The sequence below is a fragment of the Myxine glutinosa genome, chromosome 7 (assembly GCF_964187855.1).
Source record: "Myxine glutinosa chromosome 7, kmMyxGlut1.1, whole genome shotgun sequence".
NCBI lineage: Eukaryota > Metazoa > Chordata > Myxini > Myxiniformes > Myxinidae > Myxine > Myxine glutinosa.
This window is the reverse complement of record NC_136267.1, coordinates 83,567,768-83,585,267: the sequence shown is the minus strand read 5'-3', so window position 1 is coordinate 83,585,267 and position 17,500 is coordinate 83,567,768. Positions and strand designations below refer to the sequence as shown.

The 17,500-nt window shown below is 43.0% G+C and overlaps 1 protein-coding gene and 1 long non-coding RNA gene across 4 annotated transcripts in view; one reads left to right on the top strand and one right to left on the bottom strand.

Annotated features, from left to right (window-relative positions):
• LOC137431363 (retinoic acid receptor alpha-A) overlaps nt 1-17,500 on the bottom strand; it is a 279,676-nt gene that overhangs the window by 84,406 nt on the left and 177,770 nt on the right. The window contains exon 1 of one of the 3 annotated variants that reach the window (XM_078781935.1): nt 4,834-5,602. The exons of the other annotated variants lie outside the window; for them this stretch is intronic. Coding sequence (XP_078638061.1) covers nt 4,834-5,041 — 208 coding nt within the window. The 5' untranslated portion in view covers nt 5,042-5,602. Of the gene's footprint in view, nt 1-4,833; nt 5,603-17,500 lie in introns of those variants that run through there. 3 annotated transcript variants of the gene reach the window in all.
• LOC144892961 (uncharacterized) overlaps nt 5,755-17,500 on the top strand; it is a 30,663-nt gene continuing 18,917 nt past the window's right edge. The window contains exons 1-2 of the long non-coding RNA XR_013624110.1: nt 5,755-6,633; nt 7,206-7,334. This is a non-coding gene — a long non-coding RNA (uncharacterized LOC144892961). The remainder of the gene's footprint in view (nt 6,634-7,205; nt 7,335-17,500) is intronic.

Here is a 17,500-nt window from a genome sequence, read left to right as displayed (position 1 = left end):
GCAGGAATAATCTGTTGGAGAATGTTGTTAGTTTATTCCTGCTCAGGTTCTAGACTTAATCACACTCGTACATTTGCAGGAATAATCTGTTGGAAAATGTTGTTAATTTATTCCTGCTCAGGTTCTAGACTTAATCACACTCGTACATTTGCAGGAATAATCTGTTGGAGAATGTTGTTAGTTTATTCCTGCTCAGGTTCTAGACTTAATCACACTCGTACATTTGCAGGAATAATCTGTTGGAGAATGTTGTTAGTTTATTCCTGCTCAGGTTCTAGACTTAATCACACTGGTACATTTGCAGGAATAATCTGTTGGAGAATGTTGTTAGTTTATTCCTGTTCAGGTTCTAGACCTAATCACACTCGTACATTTGCAGGAATAATCTGTTGGAGAATGTTGTTAGTTTATTCCTGCTCAGGTTCTAGACTTAATCACACTGGTACATTTGCAGGAATAATCTGTTGGAGAATGTTGTTAGTTTATTCCTGTTCAGGTTCTAGACCTAATCACACTCGTACATTTGCAGGAATAATCTGTTGGAGAATGTTGTTAGTTTATTCCTGCTCAGGTTCTAGACTTAATCACACTGGTACATTTGCAGGAATAATCTGTTGGAGAATGTTGTTAGTTTATTCCTGCTCAGGTTCTAGACCTAATCACACTCGTACATTTGGAGGAATAATCTGTTGGAGAATGTTGTTAGTTTATTCCTGCTCAGGTTCTAGACTTAATCACACTGGTACATTTGCAGGAATAATCTGTTGGAGCATGTTGTTAATTTATTCCTGCTCAGGTTCTAGACTTAATCACACTGGTACATTTGCAGGAATAATCTGTTGGAAAATGTTGTTAATTTATTCCTGCTCAGGTTCTAGACTTAATCACACTCGTACATTTGCAGGAATAATCTGTTGGAGAATGTTGTTAGTTTATTCCTGCTCAGGTTCTAGACTTAATCACACTCGTACATTTGCAGGAATAATCTGTTGGAGAATGTTGTTAGTTTATTCCTGCTCAGGTTCTAGACTTAATCACACTGGTACATTTGCAGGAATAATCTGTTGGAGAATGTTGTTAGTTTATTCCTGTTCAGGTTCTAGACCTAATCACACTCGTACATTTGCAGGAATAATCTGTTGGAGAATGTTGTTAGTTTATTCCTGCTCAGGTTCTAGACTTAATCACACTGGTACATTTGCAGGAATAATCTGTTGGAGAATGTTGTTAGTTTATTCCTGTTCAGGTTCTAGAACTAATCACACTCGTACATTTGCAGGAATAATCTGTTGGAGAATGTTGTTAGTTTATTCCTGTTCAGGTTCTAGACTTAATCACACTGGTACATTTGCAGGAATAATCTGTTGGAGAATGTTGTTAGTTTATTCCTGTTCAGGTTCTAGACCTAATCACACTCGTACATTTGCAGGAACAATCTGTTGGAGAATGTTGTTAGTTTATTCCTGTTCAGGTTCTAGACCTAATCACACTCGTACATTTGCAGGAATAATCTGTTGGAGAATGTTGTTAGTTTATTCCTGCTCAGGTTCTAGACTTAATCACACTGGTACATTTGCAGGAACAATCTGTTGGAGAATGTTGTTAATTTATTCCTGCTCAGGTTCTAGACTTAATCACACTCGTACATTTGCAGGAATAATCTGTTGGAGAATGTTGTTAGTTTATTCCTGCTCAGGTTCTAGACCTAATCACACTCGTACATTTGCAGGAATAATCTGTTGGAGAATGTTGTTAGTTTATTCCTGCTCAGGTTCTAGACTTAATCACACTCGTACATTTGCAGGAATAATCTGTTGGAGAATGTTGTTAGTTTATTCCTGCTCAGGTTCTAGACTTAATCACACTGGTACATTTGCAGGAATAATCTGTTGGAGCATGTTGTTAATTTATTCCTGCTCAGGTTCTAGACTTAATCACACTGGTACATTTGCAGGAATAATCTGTTGGAGAATGTTGTTAGTTTATTCCTGCTCAGGTTCTAGACTTAATCACACTGGTACATTTGCAGGAATAATCTGTTGGAGAATGTTGTTAGTTTATTCCTGCTCAGGTTCTAGACCTAATCACACTCGTACATTTGGAGGAATAATCTGTTGGAGAATGTTGTTAGTTTATTCCTGCTCAGGTTCTAGACTTAATCACACTGGTACATTTGCAGGAATAATCTGTTGGAGCATGTTGTTAATTTATTCCTGCTCAGGTTCTAGACTTAATCACACTGGTACATTTGCAGGAATAATCTGTTGGAAAATGTTGTTAATTTATTCCTGCTCAGGTTCTAGACTTAATCACACTCGTACATTTGCAGGAATAATCTGTTGGAGAATGTTGTTAGTTTATTCCTGCTCAGGTTCTAGACTTAATCACACTCGTACATTTGCAGGAATAATCTGTTGGAGAATGTTGTTAGTTTATTCCTGCTCAGGTTCTAGACTTAATCACACTGGTACATTTGCAGGAATAATCTGTTGGAGAATGTTGTTAATTTATTCCTGCTCAGGTTCTAGACTTAATCACACTCGTACATTTGCAGGAATAATCTGTTGGAGAATGTTGTTAGTTTATTCCTGCTCAGGTTCTAGACTTAATCACACTCGTACATTTGCAGGAATAATCTGTTGGAGAATGTTGTTAGTTTATTCCTGCTCAGGTTCTAGACTTAATCACACTGGTACATTTGCAGGAATAATCTGTTGGAGAATGTTAATTTATTCCTGCTCAGGTTCTAGACCTAATCACACTGGTACATTTGCAGGAATAATCTGTTGGAGAATGTTGTTAATTTATTCCTGCTCAGGTTCTAGACTTAATCACACTGGTACATTTGCAGGAATAATCTGTTGGAGAATGTTGTTAGTTTATTCCTGCTCAGGTTCTAGACTTAATCACACTGGTACATTTGCAGGAATAATCTGTTGGAGAATGTTGTTAATTTATTCCTGCTCAGGTTCTAGACTTAATCACACTGGTACATTTGCAGGAATAATCTGTTGGATAATGTTGTTAGTTTATTCCTGCTCAGGTTCTAGACTTAATCACACTCGTACATTTGCAGGAATAATCTGTTGGAGAATGTTGTTTGTTTATTCCTGCTCAGGTTCTAGACTTAATCACACTCGTACATTTGCAGGGAAAAATTTGCAAATAAACGGGCCAGATCCGAAACCATGTGTACCCCCACTATCTGCTGGACAATCCTAGTATCCGTTCTTCATTAGAAATCAAATAATTATTAAAGTTTTTTTTTGAAACTACATGAGAAATTTGAGAATATCTCAAATTTTTTCTCATGAGAAAAATCACATTTTTTTGAGGATATCTCAAAAAGTTGTGGACGGATTCGGACGAAACGTGGTGGACAGGTTGGGTGTGTGGCAAAGACAAATCGATTCCATTTTGGTGAAGAACCGGATCTGATAATTTTCTATTTTTGCAAGTGATTCTTCACCATTGAGAGATGGGGCCAAAAACGATATACAGCATGAGATCTCAAAAAGTTGTGGACGAGTTATGACAAAACTTGGTGGACGAGTTGGGTAGGCAGCAAGAATAAACCGATTAGATTTTGGTTCGGGTCCGAATCCAGATCCAACCTTTCGGCGGAATACAAAACGTAAACTATTCAGCCTGGTGGAGGTATGCGGTATACCGAGTACCCGTCTAGTTACCTTCGCCACCGATGTCTGTCTGTGTGTGAGCAGGATATCTGAAAAAAAAGGTATGGATGGATTCGTACGAAATTTGGTGGAGAGGTTGGGTAAGTGACAAGGACAAAATGATTCGATTTTGGTGAAGATCCGGATCTGGATCTGGATCCGAGAAATTCTAAATGATTCTTCATCACCGAGTAACAAGGATAAAAACTATACAGAATCACGATATCTCAATAAGTTATGGACGGATTCGGACGAAACTTGGTGGACGGTTGTGTGCGTGACAAGACGAATCAAATCGATGTTGGTGAAGATCCGAATATGGATCCGGATACAACAATTTTTTTTTAATTTTTAAAGTGGTTCTTCAACATTGAGTGATGGGGCCAAAAACGAAATATAGCATGATATTTCAAAAAGTTGTGGATGACTTGTGACGTAACTTGGTGGACGAGTTGATAAAGGTGACAAGGCGATTGGATGTTGGTAGAGCTCCGAATCCAGATCCAGCCTATCAGTGGGATGCAAAATGTAGCCTGGTCAACCTTGTGGAGGTACGTGCTCTACCAAGTGCCGTTGTAGTTGTACATGTTTCTCTACGTCTTCTGACCATAAACCCCTGTGATTGGTATGTCGTGTTTACAAATTTGTTACGTCATCCATTGACCCAGTCCCATCATGAGCTCCATTGCTTTATTCCAGTTAATCCTTGTGTTCTCCGATCTGTAATTCGTTCGTTTTGTTAGTAATAAATGTAAAAAAAAAAAAATTTTAAACTTTCACTATTCCGAGATACCACGTGATGATGCGAATCTTTAAATACCAAGACACACCAAGAATAGCTACCATTGCGCGGTAAACACAAGCAGGGTGAGTTTTACATTGGATACATGGAAGTGCAGGAGGATTTATTATTAGGAATAACGAGTTACAAAGGACGGTGTGATGCAGGTAAAATACCACCAAAGGTAGACACTGCAGAGCCTGCTTCCGATATTGCAAATAATCAATTAGTTCACTTTAGTAAGAATGGCTGACAAGTTGCGAAAAGACCAAATAGGAGTTAACGCACGGAGACACACGGTAAGGTCGCGCCGCACGCTCCGTGCACCGAAGGTCATCGCCCCCTGCGAGGGTTAGCGCATCGCTCGGCACTCACAAGGGCTGTCGAGCGGGGCCGGCCGGCGCTGGAGCCCACAAGCGGGAGCCACCACTGCCCAGTCGCTCCATGGTGCCAGGACGGGTGGTACCCCCGCTGGGAAGGCGGAGGCCCGCAGGACGCAGGCCGTAGACACCGGAGGGGTCGTCGGACCCTCGCGGACCGGCCTCGGCCCCAGGCTCAGCGCCTCGAGCATACAGTCGTACATCGCGGCTCGGTTTCGGCACCAGCGGACGAAGAGGTTAAAACGAGGACGGGACGGGACGGTGCTCAGCGCTGTCGCCTCGGCCCCCCGGCCCGGTCCGGCGCACGGCTCGCCCGTCGGGGCATTCCGCCCTGCGGGGAAAGGGGAGGAATCAGACGCCCGTCATGAAGACCCCGCGAGGGTTTCCGCACACGTGCCGCGACGATCTCTCGGTGCACCAAGTTGTCAGCACCAAACAAAGGGTCTGCGGCGGGACACGGAATATGCGCAAAACGCGCTGCGGTGCTCGCCCGGAGGGGCCGCGCCGATCTCCGTCCGGCCCACTTCCTGCACCCGGCCCGTGCACAAAGACTCGCTCTTCACACAAGCCCTGCCCGCTGAACTCAAAGCGAACCCAGCTCGCTCCTCCGACGCCGCACTCCGTGACATCAGCACTTCAAAATACACTCCGCCGTTCCTCCTCCGCGATCCTCGTCTCCAGGATTTTTTTGTCCCTTCTTCGATCCCTCGCACGTTTTATACTCCCACAGGAAGTCCAAGTTCAAAGATGCGCAGCAAGCCGGGCCCCTCCCTCTTGCTAATCGGGAAGGCTTGGTCCCGGCGAAGCGTTGTTAAACCGTTAACAGAAAGCCGCAGCCATACTCCGCCGACTAGAGCTTCAGGCGTTATCTAATGCGCGCACCGATCGCACGTCTCCTCTCTCCGTCCGTCTCTCTCTCTCTCTCTTGCTTTATCAATAATTGCTTTGGCGTTCGACTCCGCCCCCCATGCGCCGCATTCCGCATCCAGGCTCCGCCCCCACGACTTGTCGCAGCTCGCGCGGACACGAGGCGCTGAGGCAGGGGGGCGTGGCTACCTCCCTACACCGACCGCTGATTCATGTGGGAAAAAGGCGCTCACGGAGGAGCCCGACAGGCCACCCATCTGCCGGCCGCTCACGGCACGCCAGCGGGGAGCGCGAGATGGGCCGCGGCCCTCCGGCCGTCCGTCGCAGGGCACATCAAAGGGGGTTCCTGGCGCCCTAAATCACGGCGGAACTCCGGCCAGATAGAGTACGAGTGCGAACGGGGGACAGCGGCCACGGGTCCGGCTCCCTGCGCTGCCAATCAGCCTCGTTGCCCACATGCTGGGCGAGGGACATTTATCAGTCTGGCAAGAACTCGGCAGCAGCACGGCAAAACTTTCCCCTCCCAGCCGCACTTCGCAAACGGATTTATATAGCGATACGAGTCCGCAGCACGGCAAAAGCACAGAAAACGAGAAACCAGGGTGCCCTCCACCTGCCCCCACCTGATGCAATCTACCTGCCGCACATGCTGTGGTCTGCGTGTGATTCTCGGAGTACACTCATTGTGGTTCACTCGTTACACTTACAGGTCGTTCTGAATGATTATGGTCAAACACCCCCATTGTCCTGTCCTTTCCACCTTAAAAAGCATATCTCATGCAGGTGTAACAATAGGGGATTGATGACGTCTGAAACGAAGCCATAATTTCTCGTGTGAATTTGAAAAAATCTTCTACCACGAAGCAAGAACATTCCAGATCATTATTTGGAACACGTTTCAACAACATCAATATCCCATGTCCGCAAGGTAGGCTTCAATGAGCCATCAGCAGATTATGGAACACACATCCAAATAATGACCGTAAACAATACAAAATAAGTTACTCAACTACCAAAAGTTACTGTAAAACTGCTCGTCGATAGGACTCCAGACTCGTCTTTACGGTCTCACGATGATGTGGTGAGCACTACCCAACCAACATGTACAGCTGGGAAATAGGTGGTTTGGGTGGGCTAAGGTGGGCTTGGGTTCTGGGTGAGTTTTTAAACTGGGTTCCACATCTGGGCTGCCGATGTCATTCTACAACTAGAACGACACTCCTTGACGTCATATCCCACCTTACAAAGCTGGCTGGGGCCCACATGGGTTTTCGTCGGTTATGGGGGCTGAACACTGGCCTTTGAGTGGGCTTTCAACTGGGCCCTATGTGGGTCCCAGGTGGGCCAAGCCAATGTTAGTTTCAGAAGTTTTAAAAAATGGCAGCAGCAGCTAGCAGCCAATGTGTCATCGAGACCAGTTCAACAACAGTTTTTTAACGTGTTGATGTTTGTGTGTGTGTGTGTGTGTGTGTGTGTGTGTGTGTCACCATTTTTCTCAAGGATGGGTGAACGGATCTTATCTTCGTCAAACTTTCAGAGGTTCACACCTTGGTATTCTGGAAGCAGGAATACCACAGCAAGATGTTCCAAGACATTTCAAATACCACAGGAACACCATGAATTATTAAGGTATTTCCCATTATCAGCTTGTTTTGACAGATCCATGTTAGGATGTTCTTTAAGATCACTTTAACCAAAAACCTCTGTAGAAATACACTCAATTCGATATTTCTATTGACAGTAAAGCAGATGTGATGTCGTAGCGAATGCAGGATTGATTTACACCCCATTTACATTCATCTGAGGCCCAGGAAAAATCCATGTATAACCCATGCAAATCCCATGTCCAGCCTATATGTGGGGTAGCCCACAAAAAGCCCATGCACTGCCCACGTGGGAAACACCGTTGGCCCCCGGGTGGAGCCTTTGGACAAATCCAGCTGGGGCATACGTAGGGGACACACAATGGACCCACAAGTTAGCCCACATAGGACTCATACGGGCCCCAGCTGGACTTGCTGGCTGGGTAGCTCCTGGCAGTGTGAGTACATGAAGCTCAGAAAAGAACAACTAATCAGAGAATAATCAGTGACATTGTAGTACATCGGACAATGTCCGCCAATTGCCGTTTGTACATCACTGTGGACAACAATCCATTTAAAAGATGACATGGTGCCTCCACTTTGGGTTTCTCCAATTTAAAGCCAAATTCTTAAAGATCTTCCCCCAACCGAATACCCATGTCAAGTCTTTGGTAGAACAAAATAATCCGTCGAATAATTATTTATAAGTTTGGCCACAGATGATAACACAACGAATGTCACAACTTGTAGGTTTGCCCACATATCTCTACAATGTGGAATTAACTCGCATAATATCTGGAAGACAAATTACATCAAATCTTACAAAATTCATTCAATCCATGACACCACATTGTTGAGATGTAACAACACCAAATATGGACAACACAGGTGTTAAAGCACCTACCTACCTTCAGTACATTTACTCTGAATATTGCAATCAAACATGTAGCCTATGTAATTCGTAGACAACTATGTTTTAAGATTTCATTTTACTCAATTAATGCGATCATTACTCAATTATGGGAATAATACAAACCTCTGCAGTTGTGGGAATGTGCCAAAATGTTTGTGCACAATCAAACTATGTATATATATATATATATATATATATCCACACACACATACACACATACACACATATACATATACTTCATTGTTTCACAGGCAGGGTGATTTATCAATGTGTAGCCGTCCCTCGGATGGACGTTAAACTGGGTGACCCATCTGCCAGCATTTGTTGGTGGAGGATGAAGATCCCCACCTCTGGCTCCTTTGCGAAGAGTAGGTGAGCTATCGCCGGCACCCTGAACAAATTCCTTCCCTGACCTACAGAGGGCATTGTATCAGCAGCGCAGCCTCACCCTCAGCTAATGATGCTACCCCACAAGTTTGTGCTGCATACCGAAGAAGAAGAAGAAGTAGAAGAGAGGAAGAAGAATAAGAAGAGGAAGATGACCTGTTATGTTTCAATTTCCATAAAGTTTTCTATAATTACAATAAAATACACTATGTTAACAGCAATTTCAATTCAGTACTTCAACTTACTAAAAGGACCAACATAATCGTCAAACACTTGTATTCCAGTAAATATGTGAGACAAAAACTAAATTAATGCTTCATTAATGACGTAATTAAATTGGGAAAGTCAGCGAATCTTGGCGCATGGTCAACATTTCTAGAATTTTACGTCATCTCAAGCTTTGTATTCTAAGCATATTTTGTCTTGATGATGACACTTGAAGGTGCCTCCTTGAACTTGAACCTCCTTTGCAGAGATATCTCTCGGTATTTGTGAATTCTGATTGGTCGAGGTGCTCTCCCCCATTTGTAAAAATACCCCTAATGTCATGTAGAGTTAACCTGCGTGGACACTAAGCCACAACCTTTGGCCTTCGGACCGAGGTGCATGTGGATTCGTTTGACAAGCTTCGTATGACCGTTCACTTCGGCATTAGGCCGGAAATGCACAGACTTAATATTTACCCGCGCGAAACAAAAAGCGAGGTTAAGCAATTGGTTCGTGTCTGTCTGTCCATCATATCAGTTTATGTTGAAGAACCACTGAGGAACAATTCTGCTGTTGGTGTTTCCCCCCCTCTATCTACTGTTCCCTTTGTCCTGTTACATCCTTACCTAGTCGGTGTACTAGCTTTCCCACGAGCCTCGGAACACGAATACGAAGACAAGTTTGCCGTTTTACAGTACTTTGTCTCTGAATTCATCCTGGCCGTGCATGTGCTGGGAGGAGTGAGATATTCTTTTAGTCTCTCTGCCTGTCTGCAAGTCAAAGAAAATTGAAAATCATTCCAAACAGGAAACTTACTGTTTTTAAGGATGTCACAGAGGACACAAACAACAGGCACCAATAACTAATGCAGCGTGTTAGATCGGGTGGTGTAACAGCCACTGTGTCAACGGCGGTAAACTTCCGGAATTATTTTATTTATACGACTTTTACAATATATATCTTATTTAAATTGAATTATACACTTGAACACTGTAGAACACAAATCGCCTTCTAAATACTTCCAAGAACCTTCAGTTTTCCTGTACTTGGGCATTTTAAAATAGGCGTAATATTGTATAAAGGTACGTAGTGAAACCCGTCATCATTATGCGGCCAATAGCCCCACAAAGATAAATATTGCTGATGATGATGATGATGATGATGAGCTACATGGTGGCGTATAAGGGTGGTGTATAAATCTTTGAACTCTCTAGTTTGTAATGTTCCAATGAAAAAACAGCTTCATTGTATAACAAGAATGGCCACACTGTGGTCACAACCTGCAACAAAATCTGGCAACGGGCCTATGGGGAAACGTGCATTTAAAGCGCTCTTAAAGGATGAACAGCACAATTGGGAAACACATATTTTATAGCGTTATTAAAAAATTAACTCAACACCTCTTATCCACGTCAGTCTCCGCCACAGTTATATCAGAACGAGCTGATTGGTCACACGATCACGGATGTTAACCCCAATATGGGGCCGTTCAAGAATTACATAATGCTATTTTTAAAGTACATGTTATGCCAATGAAAGTATAGTTATCAATAGTTATTTAAAAATTTTGGTAATTTCTATCATGTAACACTTGATTACCGTCATTTTGTCTTGGTGCTATGGTGGGTAAAGTCAAGCGGCAGATGTGAGCATGGTCCGGCATCTGTCCGACCAATGGATGCGCATTTCAAAAATCGATCGGCAAGAACAACCCCAACAACAGCGAGGCAACCTCTTGTAGACCTGAGACTTGTCACTGGCGTTTATCAATAGCAAAAGAGCGAGTAAGGCAAATACAAGCATGCGTTTTGGCGTTCGGGCCAGGATACGAGGATTTGCTGTATATAAACAAAATAACCACCTTTAGAGGCCATTTTTCCCCGCAAAGCAGGGGTTGGCCTTTTTCGGGAACCGTGGTTGTTGTTGTTTTTCGGTCCCCTTTTTGAAGCAATGTTTTACGGCCGGATGCCCTTCCTGACACCAACCCTTTTTGCTGCCTTTAACGACAAACAGGGAATTACCAGTGAACTGGTACTCAATTAGCCGACCTCGGAAGGATGAGCAGGCTGAGTCAACCCCCCTGGCGTTAATTCAGCAATCGACTGGGATTTGAACCCAGGATCCTTGGATCCTAAGCCAGCACCCTAGCCGCTAGCCCAACACCAGGTGCTGTATGATCAGGCATTTTTGTATTTGGGTCAAGGTGCATGTGTATTTTTTTAGGCTTTACTGTGTACTTTGGTCTTTGGGCTAAAGTTTATGTTTTAGCTTTGTCATTAAAAGTTTCGGTTTTGAAAGCGTTTTTTGGAATGGAATTCAATCAATACATCGTTCACAGAAGTGAGGCTTTATTAAAATTGATTCACACAAGTCCGAGGCACACAAACAATTAAAATATTAGTTATTGAATCGTATAGAGTATAGGTATAAAGTTTACTCGAGCATAGTATGAAGACCAAGCCATCGATCTGGTCTTACCAAGATGATTGCGGCGCAGACCACAACATGTTGCGTTCAGAACTATATCCAGCACGCATTAGATCACCACACCCCAGAATACCCCTCTTTTTTTTTTTGTATACTGAATCGAGGCTCGTGAAAGAGCTGACATTTATTTCACAAACAAATCAACCAGACAAACAAAATATATAAAAAGAGGGAGCGGAAGACAAGATGGGGAGAGAAGGGGAAGCACACAACCGCAACATTTGAGAGCAGGGAGAAGTATGGGAGGGAGGGGGCTTGGGGGCAGGAGGCGTGGGAGGGGGAGGGGGGGGGGGAGAGGTATAAAACACAAGGGGACCGAAATTAGCGGGGGTAGAAAAGATCAAGGTTTTTGATGGGGGAGGATAAGAGATGGTGGTGAACAGCTGTTTTAAAGACCTGGAGGGTGGAGTGGGATTGAAGAGAGTGAGGGAGTTTGTTCCAGAGGCGGGAGAAAAGAGGAATGAAGGAGTGAAGGTGAGCAGAAAGTCTTCTTTGAGCAGAAGGTGAGCAGAAAGAAGGTGAGCCTCTTCTTCTTCTTCTTCTTCTTCAGTTGCACTACAGTAATGCAAAGGTGTTTTTTGTCAATGGAGAAACTGCAGTAATTGTGGTGCTGATGTTCGTAGGGTGTTCAGAAACTGCTGCGTGAAGCTGAATGGCATACTGTGGTTAAAGTTATCTTTCGGCCTTAATCTATTTTCTGTTACGATATAAAAGTTCTCCATTTGCTGCAGTTGGAGAACTCCTGCGACCTCAACGTTTTCAAGCTTTTCTTGTTTTTCTTCCCTTGAATAAAATGTTTTCTCATCTCAGTCAAAATAAATATGATGCCAGTTAAGAAGAAATACCCCCACAGAGATTGCATCTGTAAGTCGTGATATCATCTGTAGCCAAACCTATAAATAAAGTTTAAACAGGAAGCCAAGACCATTATGGTGTTGTGCATGTTTATACTGTAGTAAACTAGTTAGCTGGCAGGATAGCTTAAAGTATGCGCATTCGTCTTTGAGCTCTCTGGCCTGTGTCTGGATCCTGACTAAGCTATAAACGCTCACCCTGGTGTTTCACATTCAGGGTGATGCATCAAGGAGTGCGCAGGTCCATCGGATGGATGGTATAGGTCGGAGGGCCCGTTTGTCAGCGTTGATTGTTGGTGGACGTTAAATATTCTGTGCTATGATCGGACAAAATGCATGTGATGGTTATTTGCAAAAAGGATTGCTGGAGCTTGAGAGAGAAAACAAATAACTATTATTGTTGTTGTTGTTGTTTCATATGCAACCTGTGGCTGCTGGTTGCATCATTTTCTGGAAGCACAGCCGTGCCACTGTTACCAGTACGCTGGCACTCATTTTGCCAACCTCAGAATGATGACAGGCAGAGTCAACCCACCTGGTGTCATGTTAACGGTGCAACAGGGGCTTGAACTTAAGCGAACACAAAGCTTAACAAATAACCGATAAAAATAAACCAATTTTTGATTTCGAATTGTCAAATCTATTCTTCGATAATATAATATTCCTTCTGCAACAAAAGCTCTCGGTATCCATTTTACGTAACACATACATGAACCTATAAATATCCATCTTCCTGCAACATTTTCTCACTCCGGAAAATGTGTTCCAGGACAAGGCAATTTAAGCCGAGGACAAATAGCACCAAGCCCAGACTACAATCCTACTTGCACATCCCAACAACAGGAACAACACCTTTTCCAGACAAAACCTTCACTTATTGAAACATGAGTGGTACACAGTATAGACAAAGCTCTTTTTCACAAGGATTAATCAATTTGTTTAAGTCTCTTCCTTGAAGCATTGAAATAGCCTTTCTTGTCTTGTCAACTGAACCACTCACGTCGATAGACAATAACTTGATTTATCGGTAATCAGTTGAAAAGTATTTTTTCTAACGTGGTGAACGGAAGGAAATGGTGTTTTCTTCTGCAACATGAGAGATTTATTACCTGGCAAAATTATTATTATTTTTTTTTTTGCAAGTATGTTGATCACTCCGGTTTGTGTGTGTGTGTGTGTGTGTGTGTGTGTGTGTGTGTGTGTGTGTGTGTGTGTGTGTGTGTGAGTGTGTGTGTGTGTGTGTGTGTGTGTGTGTGTGTATGTTTGTTTGTCTGTCCGCTCACTTATACTTGCCTATACAAAAGGTCACAATTTTAAACCGATCATCACGAAACTTTATCAAATGGTGGAGTTCGTGGTAATTCCTCAATTTTAATCCGATTGACTTTAAATTTGAATAGGATTTACATATCAACTAACTGAATTCAACCACCAACTATTTTTGAGATCAGCTTCGACCAAAAGGTAAACATAGGCCAAAGGTCAACCACTTTTTTTGAATTTCTAAAATCCTCAACTTTTATCCGATTGACTTGAAATTTGAATAGGATTTACATATCAGCTTAGTGAATTCAACCACCAACTATTTTTGAGATCAGCTTAGGCCAAAAGGTCAACATAGGCCAAAGGTCAACCACTCTTTTTTGAACTTCTAAAATCCTCAATTTTCATTAAATTGACTTGAAATTTGAAGAGGATTTACACATCAAGTAACTGAATTCAACCACCAACTATTTTGAGATAAGCGTAGGCCAAAAGGTCAAGATAGGCCAAAGGTCAACCACTTTTTTCAAATTGCTAAAATCCTCAATTTTCATCCGATTGATTTGAAATTTGAATAGGATTTACATATCAGCTTAATGAATTCAACCACCAACTATTTTTGAGATCAGCATAGGCCAAAAGGTCAACAAAGGCCAACGGTCAACCACTTTTTTTTAATTTCTAAAATCCTCAATTTTCATCCGATTGACTTGAAATGTGAAAATAATTTACATATCGGCTAACTGAATTCAACCACCAACTATTTTTTAAGATCAGGATAGGCCAAAAGGTCAACATAGGCCAAAGGTCAACAACAATTTTAAATTTCTAAAATCCTAAATTTTCATCCAATTGACTTGAAATTTGAATAGGATTTACACATCAGTTTACTGAAACCAACCACCAACTATTTTAGGTCAACATAGGCCAAAAGGTCAACATAGGCCAAATTTCTAAAATTGTCAATTTTCATCCGATTAACTGAAACTTTGAAGACGATTTTCATATCAGGTCACTGAATTCAAGCACTAATTATTTTTGAGGTCAAAAGGATGCTCTACTGAGTGCCATTCTACTTTGTTCTGTTTTGCCAAGTGTCACTCTATGAGTGATTTTTCATGTTGGTTGTTGGTTTGTTTGTTTGTTGTTATTGTTGGTGTTGTTGTTACTAAAACTTATCTTACTATACAGTATTACGACTACCGGTACTTCTCCCAGCAGCCTGGTGTTGGCTTAGTGGTTAGGGTGACGGCTTGGGATCTTAGGATCCTGAGTTTGAATCCCGGTCGATCGCTGAATTAATGCCAGTGGGGTTGACTCAGCCCCTCATCCTTCCGAGGTCGGCAAATTGAGTACCAGCTTGCTGGAATGAATGATCCCTGTGTGTACCCCAATTTAGAATAGGTACACTGTATCCCTGCGCATCGTAAGAGGTGACTAAGGGTTGGCGTCAGGAAGGGCATCCGGCCATAAAAACATTGCCTCAAACAGGGAACCATGATTGTCATGGGGCAAACAGGGAACCATGATTGTGTCATACAAGGCTAACTAACCCCCGCTCTAGCGGGGAATAATGGCCTTAAAATGATCATTCATTCATTCATTCATCATGGTACTTCTCCCAGCGTTGTGACATGATCTGCCATTGGACCACTGGTCTGCTGTTGGTAAGGGGTTGCCAGAGTTTCAATTCAGGGTTGCACTGAAAGTCAATACAGGATTTTCAAAATGGCGTACGAATGCTAACTAGGCCATTCGAGTGTGCACTGTGTGCACTGTGTGTGCGTTTTCAATGACTCGGTTCTGCTTGCTGAGCACTTTTAACCTGCTGTTGCTAGTGCTAAATCTGGAATTCAAATCATCTTTTAAACAAAATTTTCAGCATTTAGACAAAAGAGTGGCAATTTAAAAATGGTTAATCATAATTTTTCTGTTCCTGGATGCAAATTGGAATCACAAATAGACGAGAAATATCTGTGGATAAGACATTTTGAGTTCCGAACACTTCCTGTTAATACAAATGAGCGGCAGCAGTTGCATGCACACGTGCACACACACACACACACACACACACACGCACACACATGCACACACATGCGCGCACACACACACACACACACACACACACACACACACACACACACACACAAACACTTCTCCTTTTAGCAATAGATGCAAAAATCTGATATAAATTCTCTTGTGCATGTCAGAACTTGATGATAGTCAGAACTATCATCCTTCCCTCTATATCGGAAAGGTGACCCTCTGGAGTGTGGCTCGTACCGAGCGATAAAGTTATTGGAGCATGGAATGAAGGTATTGGAAAGGGTGTTGGAGAGGAGGATAAGGAAGAAGGTGAAGATCGACGAAATGCAGTTTGTATTTATGCCAGGAAGAGGAACGACAGACACGCTCTTTATTGTGAGGCAGTTGCATGAGGAGTACATGGAGAAGAGAAAGAAATTGTTTCTTGGGTTTGCTGATCTGGAGAAAACATTCGATAGAGTTCCACACGAAATATTGACATGGGCATTGAGGAAGTTAGGAGTGGAGGAATGGTTGATCAGAGTAGTGATGGCAATGTACAAAAGAGCGCGCACAGCTGTAAGGACGAAGGACGGGAACAGTGGTGAGTTTGAGGTGAAGGTGGGAGTGCATCAGCGGTCGGTACTAAGTCCACTACTATTTGTAGCTGTGATGGAGGTGCTGGCTCAGAACGTAAAGGCGGTTTTACCGTGGGAGTTGTTGTATGCAGATGATCTGGTGTTGATTGCGGAAAGTATGGATGGACTGAAGGAAAAGATGAACAAGTGGAAGGAATGTATGGAGACAAAAGGTCTGAAGGTGAATATCGGAAAGACGAAGGTGATGGCAAGTGGTAAAGCATGTGGTGAGGTGGAAAGAACTGGGAAGTGGCCATGTGCTGTGTGCAGGAAGGGTGTGGGAGTGAACTTCATTCAATGTACAATGTGCGCTGAGTGGGTTCATCAAAAATGCCGTGGTCTGAGAGGGTCATTAACCAGTGTGGCAGTTACATTGAAATGTAAGGTGTGCACAGAGGGAGTTGCAGATGGAGGAAATGTTGAGTTGTATCTTGGAGACGGCGTGAAGCTGGAAGGTGTGAAAACATTTTGCTACCTCGGAGACATGCTGAATGGAGAAGGTGGATAAGACTCGGCAATGGTTGCTAGAGTGAGATGTGCATGGAAGAAGTTTCGGGAACTGAGTGGCATGCTGATGAGGAGGGGAGTGTCGTTGAAGCTGAACGGAAAGGTGTATGCTGCATGTGTGAGAAGTGTTATGATTTATGGGAGCGAGACATGGGTAATGAACGTAGAGCAGCAACGAAGGCTGGAAAGGGTGGAAATGCGAATGGTTCGGTGGATGTGCGGAGTATCGTTGAGAGAGAGGAAGACAAATGATGAATTGCGAAAGATGATGGGAATAGAGCCTGTGAGTGATGCTGTGAAGAGGACCAGGTTGACATGGTTTGGTCATGTGTTGAGGAAGGATGAAAGTGACTGGTTGAGAAGAGTGATGGAAATGAATGTAGAAGGAAGTAGAGGACGGGGAAGACCGAGAAAGACTTGGCTAAAGATGGTGGAAGAAGAAATGCGGGCAAGGGGGTTAACAAGGAGAGATGCAGAAAATAGGGCAAAATGGAGAAGATTGTCATGGGGACCGCAAGGCTAACCCCCGCTCTAGCAGGGAAAATGGCCTTAAAATGCATGCTGTTGTTTTGTTGTTGTTGTGCATGTCAGAACTGAACAAACAATATATTTATAACAGCCCTCACAGCTCCCCACCCCCAACATGATTAGTAGTGAAATCACCACTTTAAATGTTCATTTTAAACGAAGCCTGCGCATTCACAATAAGGGGTGGTCTTAGTGATTCTGGGCCCTGGGCAAAAGTCTAGGATGGGGCCCCACATGCCCTATATTCCCACCCAACACACTGAACTAGAATATAGCCCCAAATCTTCACAATGCATGCCCTTCAATAATGCACCACAGTTTGTGATTTCACTTTACTCTATTCTCCAATATTTACCAAAACAACATAGAAAATATAGAGCTATTACTATAAATAAAGAAAATT